The 15,886-nt window shown below is 35.0% G+C and overlaps 1 protein-coding gene across 1 annotated transcript in view; it reads left to right on the top strand.

The window, feature by feature from the left end:
• LOC121430906 (sister chromatid cohesion protein DCC1-like) overlaps positions 1-15,271 on the top strand; it is a 15,676-nt gene extending 405 nt beyond the window's left edge. Inside the window, exons 2-11 of the mRNA XM_041628336.1 lie at positions 1,849-2,013; positions 2,886-3,048; positions 4,270-4,495; positions 5,563-5,701; positions 6,425-6,486; positions 7,715-7,797; positions 10,857-10,934; positions 12,942-13,027; positions 13,613-13,675; positions 14,667-15,271. Coding sequence (XP_041484270.1) covers positions 1,849-2,013; positions 2,886-3,048; positions 4,270-4,495; positions 5,563-5,701; positions 6,425-6,486; positions 7,715-7,797; positions 10,857-10,934; positions 12,942-13,027; positions 13,613-13,675; positions 14,667-14,778 — 1,177 coding nt within the window. The 3' untranslated portion in view covers positions 14,779-15,271. The remainder of the gene's footprint in view (positions 1-1,848; positions 2,014-2,885; positions 3,049-4,269; positions 4,496-5,562; positions 5,702-6,424; positions 6,487-7,714; positions 7,798-10,856; positions 10,935-12,941; positions 13,028-13,612; positions 13,676-14,666) is intronic.
• The last annotated feature ends 615 nt before the right edge of the window (positions 15,272-15,886 follow it).

Genomic DNA, 15,886 nt, shown 5'->3' with positions numbered 1-15,886 from the left:
TACACAATGTTAGACTTGTAAAAAAAATAGGGGTCTAATGTAAGAAAGGAAAAGAAGGAAAGGGGAACGAAAGAAGAAGACTAGAGTAGAAGTCTAGATCTGTAGATCTAGAGGGAAGAAAAGGGATGAATTGAACAGAGAAAATATTGAAGGAAGGGGAAAATGAATAAATTTGTGTTGTGAACAGTGAATTCAAAAAATAAAGGAGAGAAAGCAAAAAAGTAAGAAAAAAAAGAGGAAGAAAGAATTAAGGAAACAAAATGTTTCCTTCATTCCTTGAAAGAATTAAAGAAGAAAATCAGGAAGGGAAAGAAAAAATAAGGGTAAAGAATTAGAAGGAAATGAGAAAAAAAGGAGGAAAGAATGAAAAATAAGGGAAGGAGAGAAAGAACGAAAAGGAATGGAAGGGAGAAGGAAGCAAAGAAAAGTTTAAGTAAATAAAGCATGAAGGAAATTTTACAAAGAAGGAAAGAAAGGAAAATGAACAGAAAAAAGGATCAGGGAAGAAAGCTATATAGGAAAGATTGGAAATAAAGATAGATGGAACAAAAAAAGGCAAGTAGGAAGGATAGAAGGATGGAGAAAAGATAGAAAAGAGAAAAATAAAAGAAAGCTAGAAGAAAAAAAAATCAAAATTCAAGCAAACCAAAAAAAATCAAATCTAACAAAAATCTTAGTGATATTTGGGTTTTTTTAATATATTTGAAAAAAAATAAAAAAATGTTTTAGAAAAAGAGTATAAGTAAAATTTCAAAGTGAAACATTGTCAAATTTAAAAAGTAGATGAGACATTGTGGCATCACGCACAAGCATCTCTCATCTCTTGAAATTCGAACCAATCACAGCAAGACTCAAAATGAAAGCTGAAACAACTACATCTAGTTATGAAAAGTAAACTTGCTCTTCCAATTATATCACCAATTCAGTAATCTGAAATACTGAAATTCAATAATATAATTACATGTATAAATATTTCCTGCCAATTTTGCTATTATTTTGGTGGAAAAACTGTTTATCATGTGAGATTTTTTGCACTATTGAGAGTCTGCGCCAATCCTTGCCTTTAGCTAGTAGCCTGCCACACACAGGCAGGAGCTAGGCCAGTGCAGGCTATGTGCATGTAGCAGCTAGTGCATGCTGACTTAGCGTGTGGGTGTGTTTGTGTGTAGTGTACGAAATTATATAGCTATTTGAAACCGGTAGCAAGAAAATCACCGCAGAAATTGCAAAAGTTATAGTTATCAATTTTATTGTTGTCTCTGCTTTGTCATCTGTTAGTTATTTGATGAAAATTCTTCAGTTTTCTATATTAATTATATTTTGTTCAATATTCTGAAATACGGAAGAAATAGGAATCCCCGGAAGGGTTTGTTGGGACGCCGGGACAAAGGAGAAAAAAAGGGACGATCCTGGGAAATATGGGACGTCTGATCACCCTAGATGGTAGACTCTATTGTTAGATCTCGAGCTAGATCCAGAATATGTCTCGACAAAAACATTAATCATCCGGACTCTCGGACTCGGTCTGGTGAAACTCATTGACTTTATTATTCATTAACGTTACTTGTTAGCGGTTAGCCTGCCAAAGCTCATAAGCGGATCTAATTCTAACTTTGATTGATCAAATTAATGATTTGTTATTTAAAAATCTAAGGAACAAATTGTTAGAGGATGAAACAATATAGCAAGAAATAAGTTGTATTTAGCACTCTCATGATGACAATTAGGAATAGACTTGAATTTGCATTTTGATGGCATGTGCTGTTTTTTTATTTGATTAAGTTAGGGACTTAGGCCTAACTTATTTTAGATCTAGATCTAATCCTTTGTCTTTGATTTTTTTTTCAGGATGTTAGATGAGGTGCACTCCATTGCAACCCACGCCAAGTTAGAACTGAGCAACCTAGCAGGACATCCACAATGCATCTACTTTGGGGAGGAGTTGAACCCGTCGTCTCTGCGGCTACTTGAGGTCGACAACACCATTTTGAATCATGTGATTGAAGGTCAAAGGTGAGTTGAGTTTAGGTGCCCGGTACCAAAATTAAAAGGTTATTACTGATAAGTGATATGGGTGATTGCCTGTTAATTGTTGTATACGATTGAATGTAGTCATCAGCCACACACGGTCAATCCCAAAGCTTTATCTTTAAATAGTTATGGCCCGGGAGGCCAGTCAAATATATTGCTGTACACATGTGTGACCAAAAAAACATGTTTAAAGGGGTGTTTTTACAGTTTTGGACGCGGGATGCATGTGCACTCGTTAAGGGTATCAAAAACACCGATTAAATAAAAGGGGGTAGTTTTGAAAGCAACGGTCAATCGCAGGGTCAAACGTATTTTGGGTATTTTTTTTCCAGAGCTTTTTCCCCGGGGTCATATTCTGGCGACAACTTGTTCAGGGGCCAAAATACCTGTATATAAATAAAGCCCGCGAAAAACTTGTTTAGGGAGTTATTTTGCACACAGAGAAACACTTGTTTAGGGGGTGTTTGGAAATAATTTGGCCATGTATATGTACAGCAATACATTCGACTACCCCCCCCCCCCCTCACCCCGGGAGTTATGGGCCCTGGAACACATTTCATTAAAGTTTTCAGCGCTCATCAAGTTTTCATATTTCTGACAGACCATAGTGACAGACACATTTGCTTTTCTACAAATGTAAGCTAGCCTAGGAAAGTTGTCCTTGTCAGTTTTGATTACAGACAATGTTTATGACCCCCTAGACAGGAATTAATAAATAAATAATTAGATAAATAAATAGATAAATCCTGAAGGGATCACCTTTTGACTTACGTTGCTTGTTTGTGTTTAATACCTCATGAAAATACACACTTGTGCGTCCGTAAACACATATTTTATGTGTCTTTTTAAAACAGGCTTGTTATCCGAGGAGACAAGACTGATCACGCAGTCCTGTGCACGGACACCAAGACTTATGATCTCAAAGTTGCTGACACATCTAATACATTACTCGTCCTCCAAGACTGTTTCACAAAAGACAACTTACCGTGTGGTGAAGACAGATTACATACAAAAAAAGTGAGTATTCTCCTAAAGTTATAGAAAGCCCAAAATTGTTCTTTATGTCTCTGGTGTTTTTCCCCATGCTTTTAATGGTTTCAAGAGTAATTGACTTCTTGATCTCAGAAAGCTGTTTTAATGCCAAATGTGCTGGAAAAATGAAATATTGCTGTTTGTACGGATTTGTTTTACAGTTGACTGTTCATACATAGTTTTTCCCACATTTTTAGACCAGAACTTAAATGAAACCACATATAGGCCACTGGATCATGACACTGTTGCTCTGTCAGTATACTGAAAATCTACCAGAAACCATGGGTAGAAATAAAATATTGTTTTGTCAATATCAAGGAGCATTAGCATTTCACGACGAGTTTAGTTCTAAATGATTTCTATTGACTAATTGCTCTCAGCTAATCAGAAGCAAGGATATTTAGCTTACATCAATTGCCGGTGAAAATCATTGTATTTTTTTTCTTTTCATAAAATGCTCCCGATATGATCTTATTCAAACATCTTTACTTTCAAGGCAGGTGATTTCACACTTCTGAGTTATTGATTGGTTTCAGACCAATATAGTATTTGCTGCATCCACTGGAAATAAGCCTTTAAAGGACAAGTCCACCCCAACAAAAACTTGATTTGAATAAAAAGAGAAAAATTCAACAAGCATAACACTAAAAATTTCATCAAAATCGGATGTAAAATAAGAAAGTTATGACATTTCAAACATTTTGCTTCATTTCACAAAACAGTTACAGTATATGAACGAGCCAGCTACATCCAAATGAGAGAGTCGATGATGTCATTCACTCACTATTTCTTTTGTTTTTATTGTTTGAAATATGAAATATTTTTATTTTCTCGTCATTGTCATGTGAAATGAAGTTTCATTCCTTCTTGAACACGTGGAATTCCATTATTTTAACATTTTGTGCTTCAGGCAAGGAGGTCCTTATCGTCAAATTTATAAAAATTGAAATATTGTATAATTAAACAATACAAAACAAAAGAACTAGTGAGTGAGTGACATCATCAACTCTCTCATTTGGATGTAACTGGCTCGTTCATATAACTATTTTGTTAAAAATAAGTGAAAATTTGAAATGTCATAACTTTCTTATTTTACATCCGATTTTGATGAAATCTTCAGCATTGTGCTTGTCTGATTTTTCTCTATTGATTCAAATCAACATTTTTCTGAGGTGGACTTGTCCTTTAATCTCCGCTCATCCCTAGGTTACGGGTGTTTTGCATTCCTACCTCGAATTGCGCCCTCTGAGGCCGAGACTGAAGAAGCTCCACACGCTCCTTCAGGAGAACCCGTTCGCCGGATCCCTTTATGAGGATGCTCCCGAACACTCTGGAAAGCGATACACCATGGACATGCTTTTAGATGCAGTGCAAGCCAGCGAAGGGGAGATTAGAGAGGAGCTCATGACGATGAAGGCTTGTCTTATCGATGGTAAGATCATCAATGGCTTCAGCTGCAGATCAAGGCGGGGAGGCAAGGGACGTTCACCCGCTCTAGATTATGAGAATCAACCATTGAAAATACATAGGCCCGTATTCTGAAGTCAGGTTTAAAGTTGTGGTTTAAGTATGGGAAGCCAATCGTTACGTTAATAACCAACGGTAGAGATATCATATTTCAGCTCATTTGGCTCTCAAATCATTCATAATTGTCTAGGAAGTATATGTAGATTATTGTCTTCACCATCGAATCAGGAAAGAGCACAGTAAACATGAGAAACCTGCAACTTAAAAAAAAAATAATAAACCTGAGTTTAAGTTAAAACTGACTTCAGAATACAGGCCTATGTAGTTTAAATCTAAAGATATCATCTGCACCCCTTCTTTTTCTCACATTCGCTCTTTCTGCTCTTGTGAGATTTACTCCATCTGCAAGATTTGCCTTGGTGGAAAATTGCACGGTAACCAAACTAAAAACTTTAATTCTGCTTTGAAAAAGTGATGGAAGCTTTTGTGATTAAGACTTCCACTTTATCAAAATTACCTCGGATATGTACCACTCAATTCAATTTATTTCATTATTTGAAAGCACATAAATATGCCTAGGAAATGAAAAATATTATTATAAGAATGCAGAGACAATTAAAAAAGAAACTAGTCTTATACAGTGCTACCACCAAAATCTAAAATCCGATGAGATTACTTTAGTGACAGTTTATTGACAACCCATTTCTAAAAAACTATATATCTTTGGTATCATTAATATTTATCCTTATCATGACATTCTGATCATGCCAGTTTATATTTCTCTGTGTCTTATGATCTCATTCAGTACCTTTGAACTGGTATCATTTTTCATGAATGTTAATTGATCTAAAATTCCTTCTATATTAAATTGCTAGATTTGGGCAAGTCTGCCAGCATCATTTCAATAAAGAACAATGAAAATATCATCTTGTGCCTCTTTTTATATATTTTTTATTGTTCCATATACATATATATATATATATAAATATATATATATATAGACTCACTTTCTATTACTATCTTATGTTGCAGGCCATTGGCGGGTCCTGGACTTTGACTACGAGTCACAGGTCTTGACTCACATCCTTTCCTTGGTCCAAGAAAATTCTTGGTCCTACGACGAAGTCCCCTTAGAAGAAACTCTGTCAACATTGGAAAATCTTGAACCGAGGTAAGGACATTCCTTATGTTGCTACAGTCAGGTTGGCAAACCTGACTCCAGACCAACCAGAAGCTTTGGCTCAAATTTGCAAAAGTGGATTTGAAACCCATCAGTTGAACGCATAGTTTATGCATATTTCCTATTCACCTAATTTACCATGTACATCAAAAATGTCCAATGCTGATGCACCCCTTTGTCACAGTGCACCAAATTAACCCCTGTTGCCATAGTTAACCATCCAACAGTGGACTCCTGAATAAAATGACGTACTCAAATATCACTAGGGCCCTGTAACCCAAGGCTTAGCGATGAATAGCAATTATGAAAAAACACTCCTCATTGGTTCCTGGTCAGTATTTTTCGCCAAATGCGCGTGTAAACTTGATCTTGATTGGTCATTTCACCAGTGTTACGGAGCCCAGGTGTCAATTTGGCTCACTGTGACAAAAGCATGCATTGATATTGGACATTTTTCAGTATATGCGGTAAATTAAGTGTAATTTATTCAGGAAATCTGCATAAACCATGGGTTCAACTGATGGTTTTCAAAACCACCCTTGTGAATTCACGCCATGATGTTATTAACCGATGACAGTTCAAAGGTTACTGATGTCAAATCTTATGCTTGGTGTTAAAGCTTATCTGATTCATGTTCTGAGCATTCTGGTTGCTGAATGTACTCTCCTGAACTTGGGAGTTAAAATAATTTTTGTTTCATATTTCTTTTTGCAGACCTATTTTAGAACATTGCTTGAAATGTTATGGAGATCCAACAAGCAGAACAAATGATGATGGTAAGTTTACTTCATTGTCAAAGGTTACTACTGATGTCAGATAAAATTAACAATAAATAAATTATCTAATATGGCATAGTTTCCTTCTGCAGGAAATCAATCCACATTGAACTGCACTCAACCCAGGAGAGGTGAATGGGTACTTGGCAGGAATTTATTCCTTGAAATGCTGAGCGCGTGAAAGCTGCTTGAGCTACAGCCAGGGTTATAATATCCAAGTCCTTTGGAAGCACATAGAGACGTTATTCATGCCTTATACAAGAACTGACTAAAAATATACTAGTATTTGAAGTGGTTATGGTCGCAATGGAAAAAAAGGAGAGAATATTAGGACTCCTAAACCTAAACTTGTCTGAATACTGGTCAACTTTTAACCACAGATTTACACACAAAAAATTGATGATAAGCTCTCAAGAGAATGTGGAACCACATTGTAAGGAAAGTAAACAATTCTGCACATTAATATTTCTAAATTGGTGACCCAATGACACATGACAACCATTGTGCTCCCATGCAGATTTAGAAATTTATCAACTTGGACAATTTCAATTTAATTTTTTATTTATTTATTTATTTCGGTATAAAAAAACATTGCACATAGCAGCCTTACGGCTAAATTGCGTACAATTTACAAAGATACAAGACACAAACAACAGTTGATAAAATATAAGATATTGAAATAATACATACATAACTAAACTCTGATCTATAATCAATGAATCTATGATTTAACAAATGAATTTACTAATGAATATTTTGATGATATAATTCGAAATGGTTGCTTTGGGATGTATATGTCAATTTTTTTTTTATTGTGAAACTATTGTGTTTTGCTGAGCCATTTTCATCAACTTTACTCTGACTTCATGTGAAAACTGAATTTTAATTAGAGGAAGTCCAGTGTGTTCTTCGTTTGCTTTACATATTTATTGAGTTTTATTTTGTATGATTTTTGAAAGGGGAGGTTGGGGTGTTGAAGGGGGGTGGGGCAGGAGTTTAAAAGCACTATACCCAAGCTTCTTTCTTTTATTTATTATTTTTAATTAAATTGTATATTCTTACAATTCACGAAACTGCGACATAACATTATCAATAACTAAATGATGTCATGGATAACACCTAATTAGATCGAATCATTAAAGTTTTATTATTTTTGATAGATGAATTGTCATCAAACAATTTTAGCTGACGTATTAAGTCAAATAACTTTGATTCACTTTTCTGATAGGTACTGATGACATTGTCTTCAGTTTAGATCCAGACAAAATCTGCAGATTGTTTGCAGAAATGCTCTTGAGACCTGCTGATAAAGTAAGTCACCTTATGAAATTTGAGATAACTTAACTTTCAGATTTTCACCAGTTTTCCTTATAAAATCCTCATGGATTTTTAGACAATAATGATCGAGAAATCTAAGAGGATACATAAAATTATAAAAAAAAGATTAGATAGATTAGATAAAAGCATTAGATAATATTGAGTAATTTTTTTGCAAAGATTTCTTCTTCGGACAGGTTGATTCAGCTGTAATGCAATAAAGCTTTGCATCATTTTTCAGAGTGTTCACAATAGACATGGTAGATAATTTGCATCTCTTGCCACAATTAATCTAAAGATGATAGATTTTTAAAAACTTTTTGTTTGATGTCTTTAAATGCTACAAAGTTCTGCAGACAGATATCTTTACGATTACATAACGATGTCATGTCTGGTGCCATGTGATGCCATTATGATTCTATTATGAAATCATAAGTCACGTTGAGAGAGAAAAACAGTCATGAGGGCTTGGGGCGATGCTCCCCCCCCCATGCTAATGGAAACACCCATTAGCAGTAAGGGTAATAGCTTATCCAATTTTGCAATTTTTGGCAGTTGCCCGTATTCTGAAGTCGGGTTTAACTTAAACTCGTGTTTAAGGTTTTGGTTTAAGTTTAGATAGCCTATTGTTACATAAATCAATAACGGTAGAGATATCATATTTCAGCTCATTTGTCTCTCAAATCATTCATAATTGTCTAGGAAGTATACATAGATGATTGTCTTCACCATCGATGAATCAGGAAAAAGCATGGTAAACATAAGAAACTTACAACTTCATAAAAATTTTGTCACTCTTGGCTTCCCGTAATTTTAGCACAGAGTTAGACCATGGTCTATAAGTTAAACCTGACTTCAGAATACGGACCAGTAAGTTTAAGTAGCCCCCCCCCTGTTACACCCACAAATGTAATAATCGCCCACAAATGTAATAACGCCCACAAATGTAATAACACTTTACCCACAAATGTAATAACGCCCACAAATGTAATAACACTTTACCCACAAATGTAATAATTTTTGATCGCCCACAAATGTAATAACACTTTACCCACAAATGTAATAACGCCCACAAATGTAATAACACTTTACCCACAAATGTAATAATGACTTTACCCACAAATGTAATAAATTTGAAGTGATTTTTGGCGAATTCGTTCTAAACTAATATCCTATAATAATGCGTTCAAAGAGCACAAAAGTTCAAAGTCTTTTTTCCAGACCCGGTTAATGAAATATTACAGTACAAGTCCATCTTTTTCCAGACCCGGTTTTTCAAAATTATAATATACGTCCAAAGTATTTTTACCAGACCCGGTTGTTTCAAAATTATAATATACGTCCAAAGTCTTTTTTCCAGACCCGGTTAATTAAAAAATTATAATGCAAGTCCAAAGTCTTTTATTCAGACCCGGTCGTTTCAAAAGTTATAATATACGTCGGTGGGGGGTAAAGACAACACTCTAAGCCCAAGCATTTTAAGTGGGTTTAATTTTGAAGATTGGTCTCAGCTGTCATTTTTTTTCAATATTTCTTTTATCTTTTAAATAACCGTGTCCAGACGAAAGACTAAGCATAATCCTCGTGTTATTCCACAAGAATAAGAATATGAGTCTTTTGTTTTTAGGATTGTTTAAATCATTTTTAAATCACCGGGTCTGTAATAAAGACAACGCTCTAAACATGTGCTTTTCTACATGCATGGTCTTAATTTGGAGGATTGTTGGTTCTTAGATTCGTTGTTGGGGGTTGAGTTTTATTGATTTTTTATTCCTTAAATAATTGTGTCTGGAGGAAAGTCGATCTTCGACAATCGGTCTTCATGTTGTTCCACAGTAATTAGATTATTGGGTATTCGTTTTAGAATATTTGTAAAAATTATTTTATTTTTCAAATAGTAACCAAGTCTGGAGAAAGGATGTCTGCTTTACCCACGCGTTAGTAGGGGTAGTAGTATTATCTAAAAAAAAAGACATATTTTTACTGGGTGAAACTTTGGAAATTTGGTCTTATATTTGAAGTTTTTCAGTTACTTTTTTTAATAGTCGGGTCTGGAGGAAAGAGTACGTTTCAAAACTCGTGTTATTCCACGAGAATAAGAATATAAGGTCTTATGTTAGAAGATTTTTTTCGTAACTGTTTCGTAACTGTTATTCATAATGTTTAAATAACAGATAACCGGGTCTGGAGAAAAGACTACGCTTGATTCTCAATTTACTCTTAGTGCATATATTCACAATATACACCGTATAAGTTGAAACAACAACAAAGACATTAATTCCACCAGTTTTAATTAACTGGGTCTGGAGACAAGACTAAGCTCGATTCCCATTTTTTCCACAGGAATATCATTATCGTATCTTAGTTTGGACTTATATTATAAATTTTGAAATAACTGGGTCTGGAAAAAGACTTTGGATTTATATTATAATTTTTGAAACAGCCGGGTCTGGAAAAAAGACTTTGGACTTATATCACAATTTTTGAAACAACCGGGTCTGGAAAAAAAAGACTTTGGACTTTTATTATATTTTTTTTAAACAACCGGGTCTGGAAAAAAGACTTTGGATTTATATTATAATTTTTGAAACAACCGGGTCTGGAAAAAAGACTTTAGACTTGTACTTTGATGTTTTATTAACCCGGTCTGAAAAACAGACTTTGCACTTTTGTGCTATATGAACGCTCACTATAGGATTTTAGTTTAGAACGGATTTGCCAAAGATCCCTTCAAATTTATTACATTTGTGGGTAAAGTCATTATTACATTTGTGGGCGATCAAAAATTATTACATTTGTGGGTAAAGTGTTATTACATTTGTGGGCGTTATTACATTTGTGGGTAAAGTGTTATTACATTTGTGGGCGTTATTACATTTGTGGGCGTTATTACATTTGTGGGTGCAACACCCCCCCTCCCCGAAAATAAAAAGCAAAACAATTTATTGCTTGCTTGTTGAATGATGTATTGATCTTGTGATTTATTACTTTGTACTAATATTTATGCTCACTTTTAAATATTAATTTTCATAATTGTTATTTTGTCCTTTCAGTTCAATCTGACCGAATTTCTCGAAGTATGGCAACAGAGTGTACCAGAAGGCATGATAACTACGGAACAACAGCTCAAGGTATGTGGCAATCCCCTCTGAATAAATCATGGCATATCTAGTAGTGCTCAAAATTTAGTGGACCCTACCAGAAAATGAACAGATCTATTGAAGGTCAAGTCCACCTTAGAAAAATGTTAATTTAGATAAATAAAGAAAAATCAAACTAGCATAACACTGAAAATTTCATCAAAATCGGATGTAAAATAAGGAAGTTATGGTATAAAGTTTAGCTATTTTTCACAAAACAGTAATATGCACAACTCAGTGACATGCAAATGACACTGTCAATGATGTCCATCACTCATTATTTCTTTTGTTTTTATCGTTTGAATTATACAATATTTCATTTTTTACAGATTTGACAATGAAGACAACAATGAATGAACCATATAGCATTAAACAAAAATTAATCGTTTCACTTGACAATGAGGAGAAAATTAGAATATTTCATATATCATATAATAAAATACAAAAGAAATAGTGAGTGGATGACCTTATCAGTTTCTTCATTTGCATACTGGCCATGATGTGCATATAACTGTTTTGTGAAATTAATCGAAACTATAAAATGTCATAAGATAACTTTCTTATTTTACATCCGATTTTGATGAAAAGTTTAGTGTTATGCTTGTTGGATTTTTCTTTTTATTCAAACAAATTTTTTGTTGGGGTGGACTTGTCGCTTAAAAGTGTTGAAGTCCTGCCATGTCTGATGATAAAATATTACATTTAATAAAGTTTGTTTCGCTGGGCTTGCCGAACATTGTACAGTTGTTGTCTACATTCAACACTCAGCATGACGGAGTGCATTTTGTGGAGGGGTTCACCAACTTTGAGTGCAACTATATATGTAGATACTTCACATTGGAGGGGGGGGGGTTATATACAGATTTGCTGACTCAGCCATCTTTGATTAACCAGAGTAGATAAACAAATAGAATAAAGTAAATAAATTCAATTTGAATTTCACCAAAATCTGATGAATAATGAAGTCATTGAATTTTTTAAAGTTTAGCTATATTTTGTGAAAACAGTTACATGCATGCTTAGACAGGCCATGTCCCCACTTTCCCTTTTCTGATCTTATTACATGAAATCATAATTATTTTATACTTTCATACATGTGTGAAAGACATGTTCCCCTTGGAAAAGATATAGGTTTCAACAATGTTTATCTTACATTCAATCCTATGTTTACATTCTGTGAGGAATCAAATTGAATAGATGCCATTTCATGTAATAATATACAAACGATAAAAAATGGATGGTGACCATTGGGTGTTTAACTGATATAATGCAAACTTTGAAATGTTATAATTTTCTGTTGTCACATCTGGAGTCCGTTTCATAAAGGACGACTGTTGTAACTTTGCCATAATGGCAACTGCCATGGAAAACTTGATTATGATTGGCTGCTGAGCCCTGTTACCCTGGTTGTTGCCATATTGGCATAGTGCTTTATAAAACGGGCCCCTGATTTTCAAGCAATTTTCATTGATTTATATTGCTGAATTTGTTTCATCTGTTTGAAATTTTGAATCATGTTAGTTCCTTCCTGGAGTACGCCTTTATTATTGAATTGATTTCTTTTCTGAATTCATCTCATAAAAAATAGGATTTTATTGTAGTGATTTGCATGCTGGTAAGTTGTGTACCAGAACAGACGACTTGCTGGAGACTGTCCTTGGTGATCATATTTACATGATCATATGCAGTTTATCAGATCATCATTGGTACAGGAGTGAAGATGAAAGTACTGATATCCTATGTGTGCGGGAATCAGGATATGTAGTTAGTTCCATGACATATATGCATGTTAAGCTTTAACCATATTCATTATCTTTACATTATTCTGAACCAAAAAACTCTATTACAATCCCAACTCCAACCCTATGCACTCTTAGATATGAAGACCGGAGTAAATGACGAAGGAGCAAATGTTGTGTCACCCTGTAGGTTCCATCACCTTAGAGTGGATTGGTTGCAAGCATTGCTGTTTTAACCCTTTCATTTCATTTCTCTCAGGGTCTCGCATTGATTGATAGATCCTGTTCCCCTCCTGTTACGTGGCACTTCCCGCTATCAGAACTCCCAGAGACTGAACGAGAAAGGTGAGTCAATGTTCCAAAACATAAATATGTATGTTCAATGTGCAATCCTCAAAATATAGACAGGGCTGGCGCCCATTGCATCTCCGCCTGGATCCGCCAGTGTTGTCAAACTTTAAAGGTAAAAGACAGTAGTTGCAGCAAACAATTATTTCATAAGAAAGTCTATAAAATCAAGGTTAATCTTCAAAATATTATCATGCTTCTAGATCTGGTACATTAAAGTAAACTTATCTTTTGTGAAATCATGAAATCTTTATAGCTCAACATCAATAATTCTAAAGATCACTAACACGGAAAAGCATATGTGGGAGAATTTATTATTAATGCTTCGAAAATATACTCAACATTTGGTGGAATTCTGTGCTTATGTTGCTCATTTCTCAGCAATATCGCATTTTCTTTAAGAGCTATTTGGCACTTATTTTTTTTTATTTATACATACAAACACTAGTGGTAATTTCATTGGATTCTGTTCATTTTGAGATCGCTACCACAACTGGTATTGATCTTTAAGCAAAGCTGTGTGCATGCTCTGATTGGGAATGATGCAACTAAATGCTTCAATTTCTTTTCTGTATGTTTCAGGTTTGATGTCTTGTTCAAAACGAAGGAGAAGTGGACGCTAGATGAGATTACTGCATACATTGAGTAAGTCACACTCTGCACTAGGTATACTGATACTGAAGAGTCTTGAAACCAAGACTACATGGCGCAAATATTCACTACTGAATGATACGCGCCGTATAAGCTAAAACAACAATGTTCTTTGACATGAAGGTTTCTTCTGAAGGTTTCCACGGCGAAGAAAAATAGTGTAGTAGGTTTCACGGTACACCTTGTGTTGGTCCTGAAAAGGACCACCCAATCTCAACGTTACAACAAGTGTGTTCTTGTCATCCTCAGGAGAATGAAGTCTTTTCAGGGCCAACACTTGCCCAAGAAAGATGCATGGTGTACCGTGAAACCTACTACACTAAAGATTAAAGATTATAACAAATGCACAGTGTCCATAAGAAGTTTACTATCAGACAATCAAATGATTTCGGCAGATTGCAAATTTGTAATTATAACAAGTTTTCTCAAATGGGCAGTGAGACTCTATTCCGAAATTATCAATAGTTCTTGCAGGGGGTATATTTTTATTTCTGAAAAGTAGTACATGATGTATATCAAACAAATCACTTGTGAAATTATGTAGTTAAATGTATGGTCTATAGATCGGCTCATGCTCTTCAAGTACTAGTAGAACTTACATATTTACTCCCATTAATGGAGTTTTAGATATTTTAAAGCCTATCTTTACTTTTAGTATATCCCCCAAAAGTTTATATTGCTGTTCCAAATCAATATTTACAAGATTGTTATGATCATGTGTGTCCTATAATGGGTTTCATGTGAGGGATGCAAAATAAAATGGAATACTGATTTGAAAATAAGATACCTGCATATTTTCTTTAGCTTTTTAAAACCCTTAAGCATGGAACAGGCAGAAAATTTCAGGATGTAATCCCTTTCTGTAGCTTTCTAATATTTTTCTAATATCGTTTTTAGGGACAATTCTTAGAATTTGAACCAAAACAAAGAGTTATCCAGTCTAACTCCAACTTATTTTTGTTCTTTTGCTTTCTCTCTATGATAGAGATCTAGCATCGGAGAAGTTATCTGTTGGTGTACTACTCCAGAGAAACTGCCGGACATCAGTCAACGCAGCAGGAATCAGACTGTACAATTCCAAAAGGCCTATCAAGTGATTTAAGAGACACTCAACCCTCCATGGTCCTTGCAAATTCAAAACTTCTGGGGTGTGTTTACCCATCATTAACTGGTGTTGGCCACCAACTAAAGCTGTCTGTGTTTCACCTACATGTACTGCCTCCTGTGGCGAAGGCATTAGGCCAAAGTCCCCGGCCTGGCTATGTTCGAAACTAGGCATGTCTTTGATTGGATAGAGTGATGGGCTGAGCTTCCAAGATACAGCTGCTAGTACATGTATATGACAGGTATTTCCACTGCTTTTCATGTCATGGATCACCAAATGATAATCCTTTTTCACAAGACGTGATTAAACAAAGAAGACCAACAAAAAAAGTGCCTAACATTACCCACATTAACCCAAGTGACATGACAGTGTGGACAAGAGCCATCAAGTCGATGATCTGTCCAATCCCACAAAGTGGGAAGAACAGTTTCATGGTGATGGTGATGATGATGGTGACGATGATGATAGTGATGATGGCGGTGATGTGATGATGATGATGATGCTGCTGATGATGATGATAGTGATGATGGTGGTGATGTGATGATGATGATGCTGCTGCTGATGATGGTGGTGATGTGATAATGATGGTGATGATGATAGCGATGATGCTGATGGTGATGACGATGATAGCGATGATGAATAAATAAAACCTCAAATCAAAGTTCTTTTATGAGTGGTGTTTCAAAAGTAAAAGGTTCTTGAGTCGCCTGTGTGTAAAAGAAGAGACTTGATAAGATATGCATGATGAGGTACGAGGTATAGTAAATATTTTCCGACGAGGGACAGTTTTCTGTATACTAGCTACAAAATAACTATGGACTACTCAAACAGTTAACAAATTAATGAATCAATTTGTTTTACCATGTCTGAGTACTGCAAGGCAACTTGTCAAGAAAAGTCTGTTGCATCTTTTTACCTGGGATCCTGCCTACCAAGTGTTCCCGTTTTGGGGGAAAAGAAAATTGCCATTTCACCTCCTGTGTTTCTATTTCTGTGAGAAAATTGTCTGTAGTATTGGAAAGTGATTGACCCCGGGGGGCCACTTACATTGACGAGTGGATACCATGCGCGACCAAAAAAACACGTAAAAAGGATGTCTT

This window comes from Lytechinus variegatus, chromosome 17 (assembly GCF_018143015.1).
Source record: "Lytechinus variegatus isolate NC3 chromosome 17, Lvar_3.0, whole genome shotgun sequence".
NCBI classification, from domain to species: domain Eukaryota; kingdom Metazoa; phylum Echinodermata; class Echinoidea; order Temnopleuroida; family Toxopneustidae; genus Lytechinus; species Lytechinus variegatus.
The sequence above is the reverse complement of the archived record's forward strand: the minus strand, read 5'-3'. Positions and strand labels throughout refer to the sequence as shown.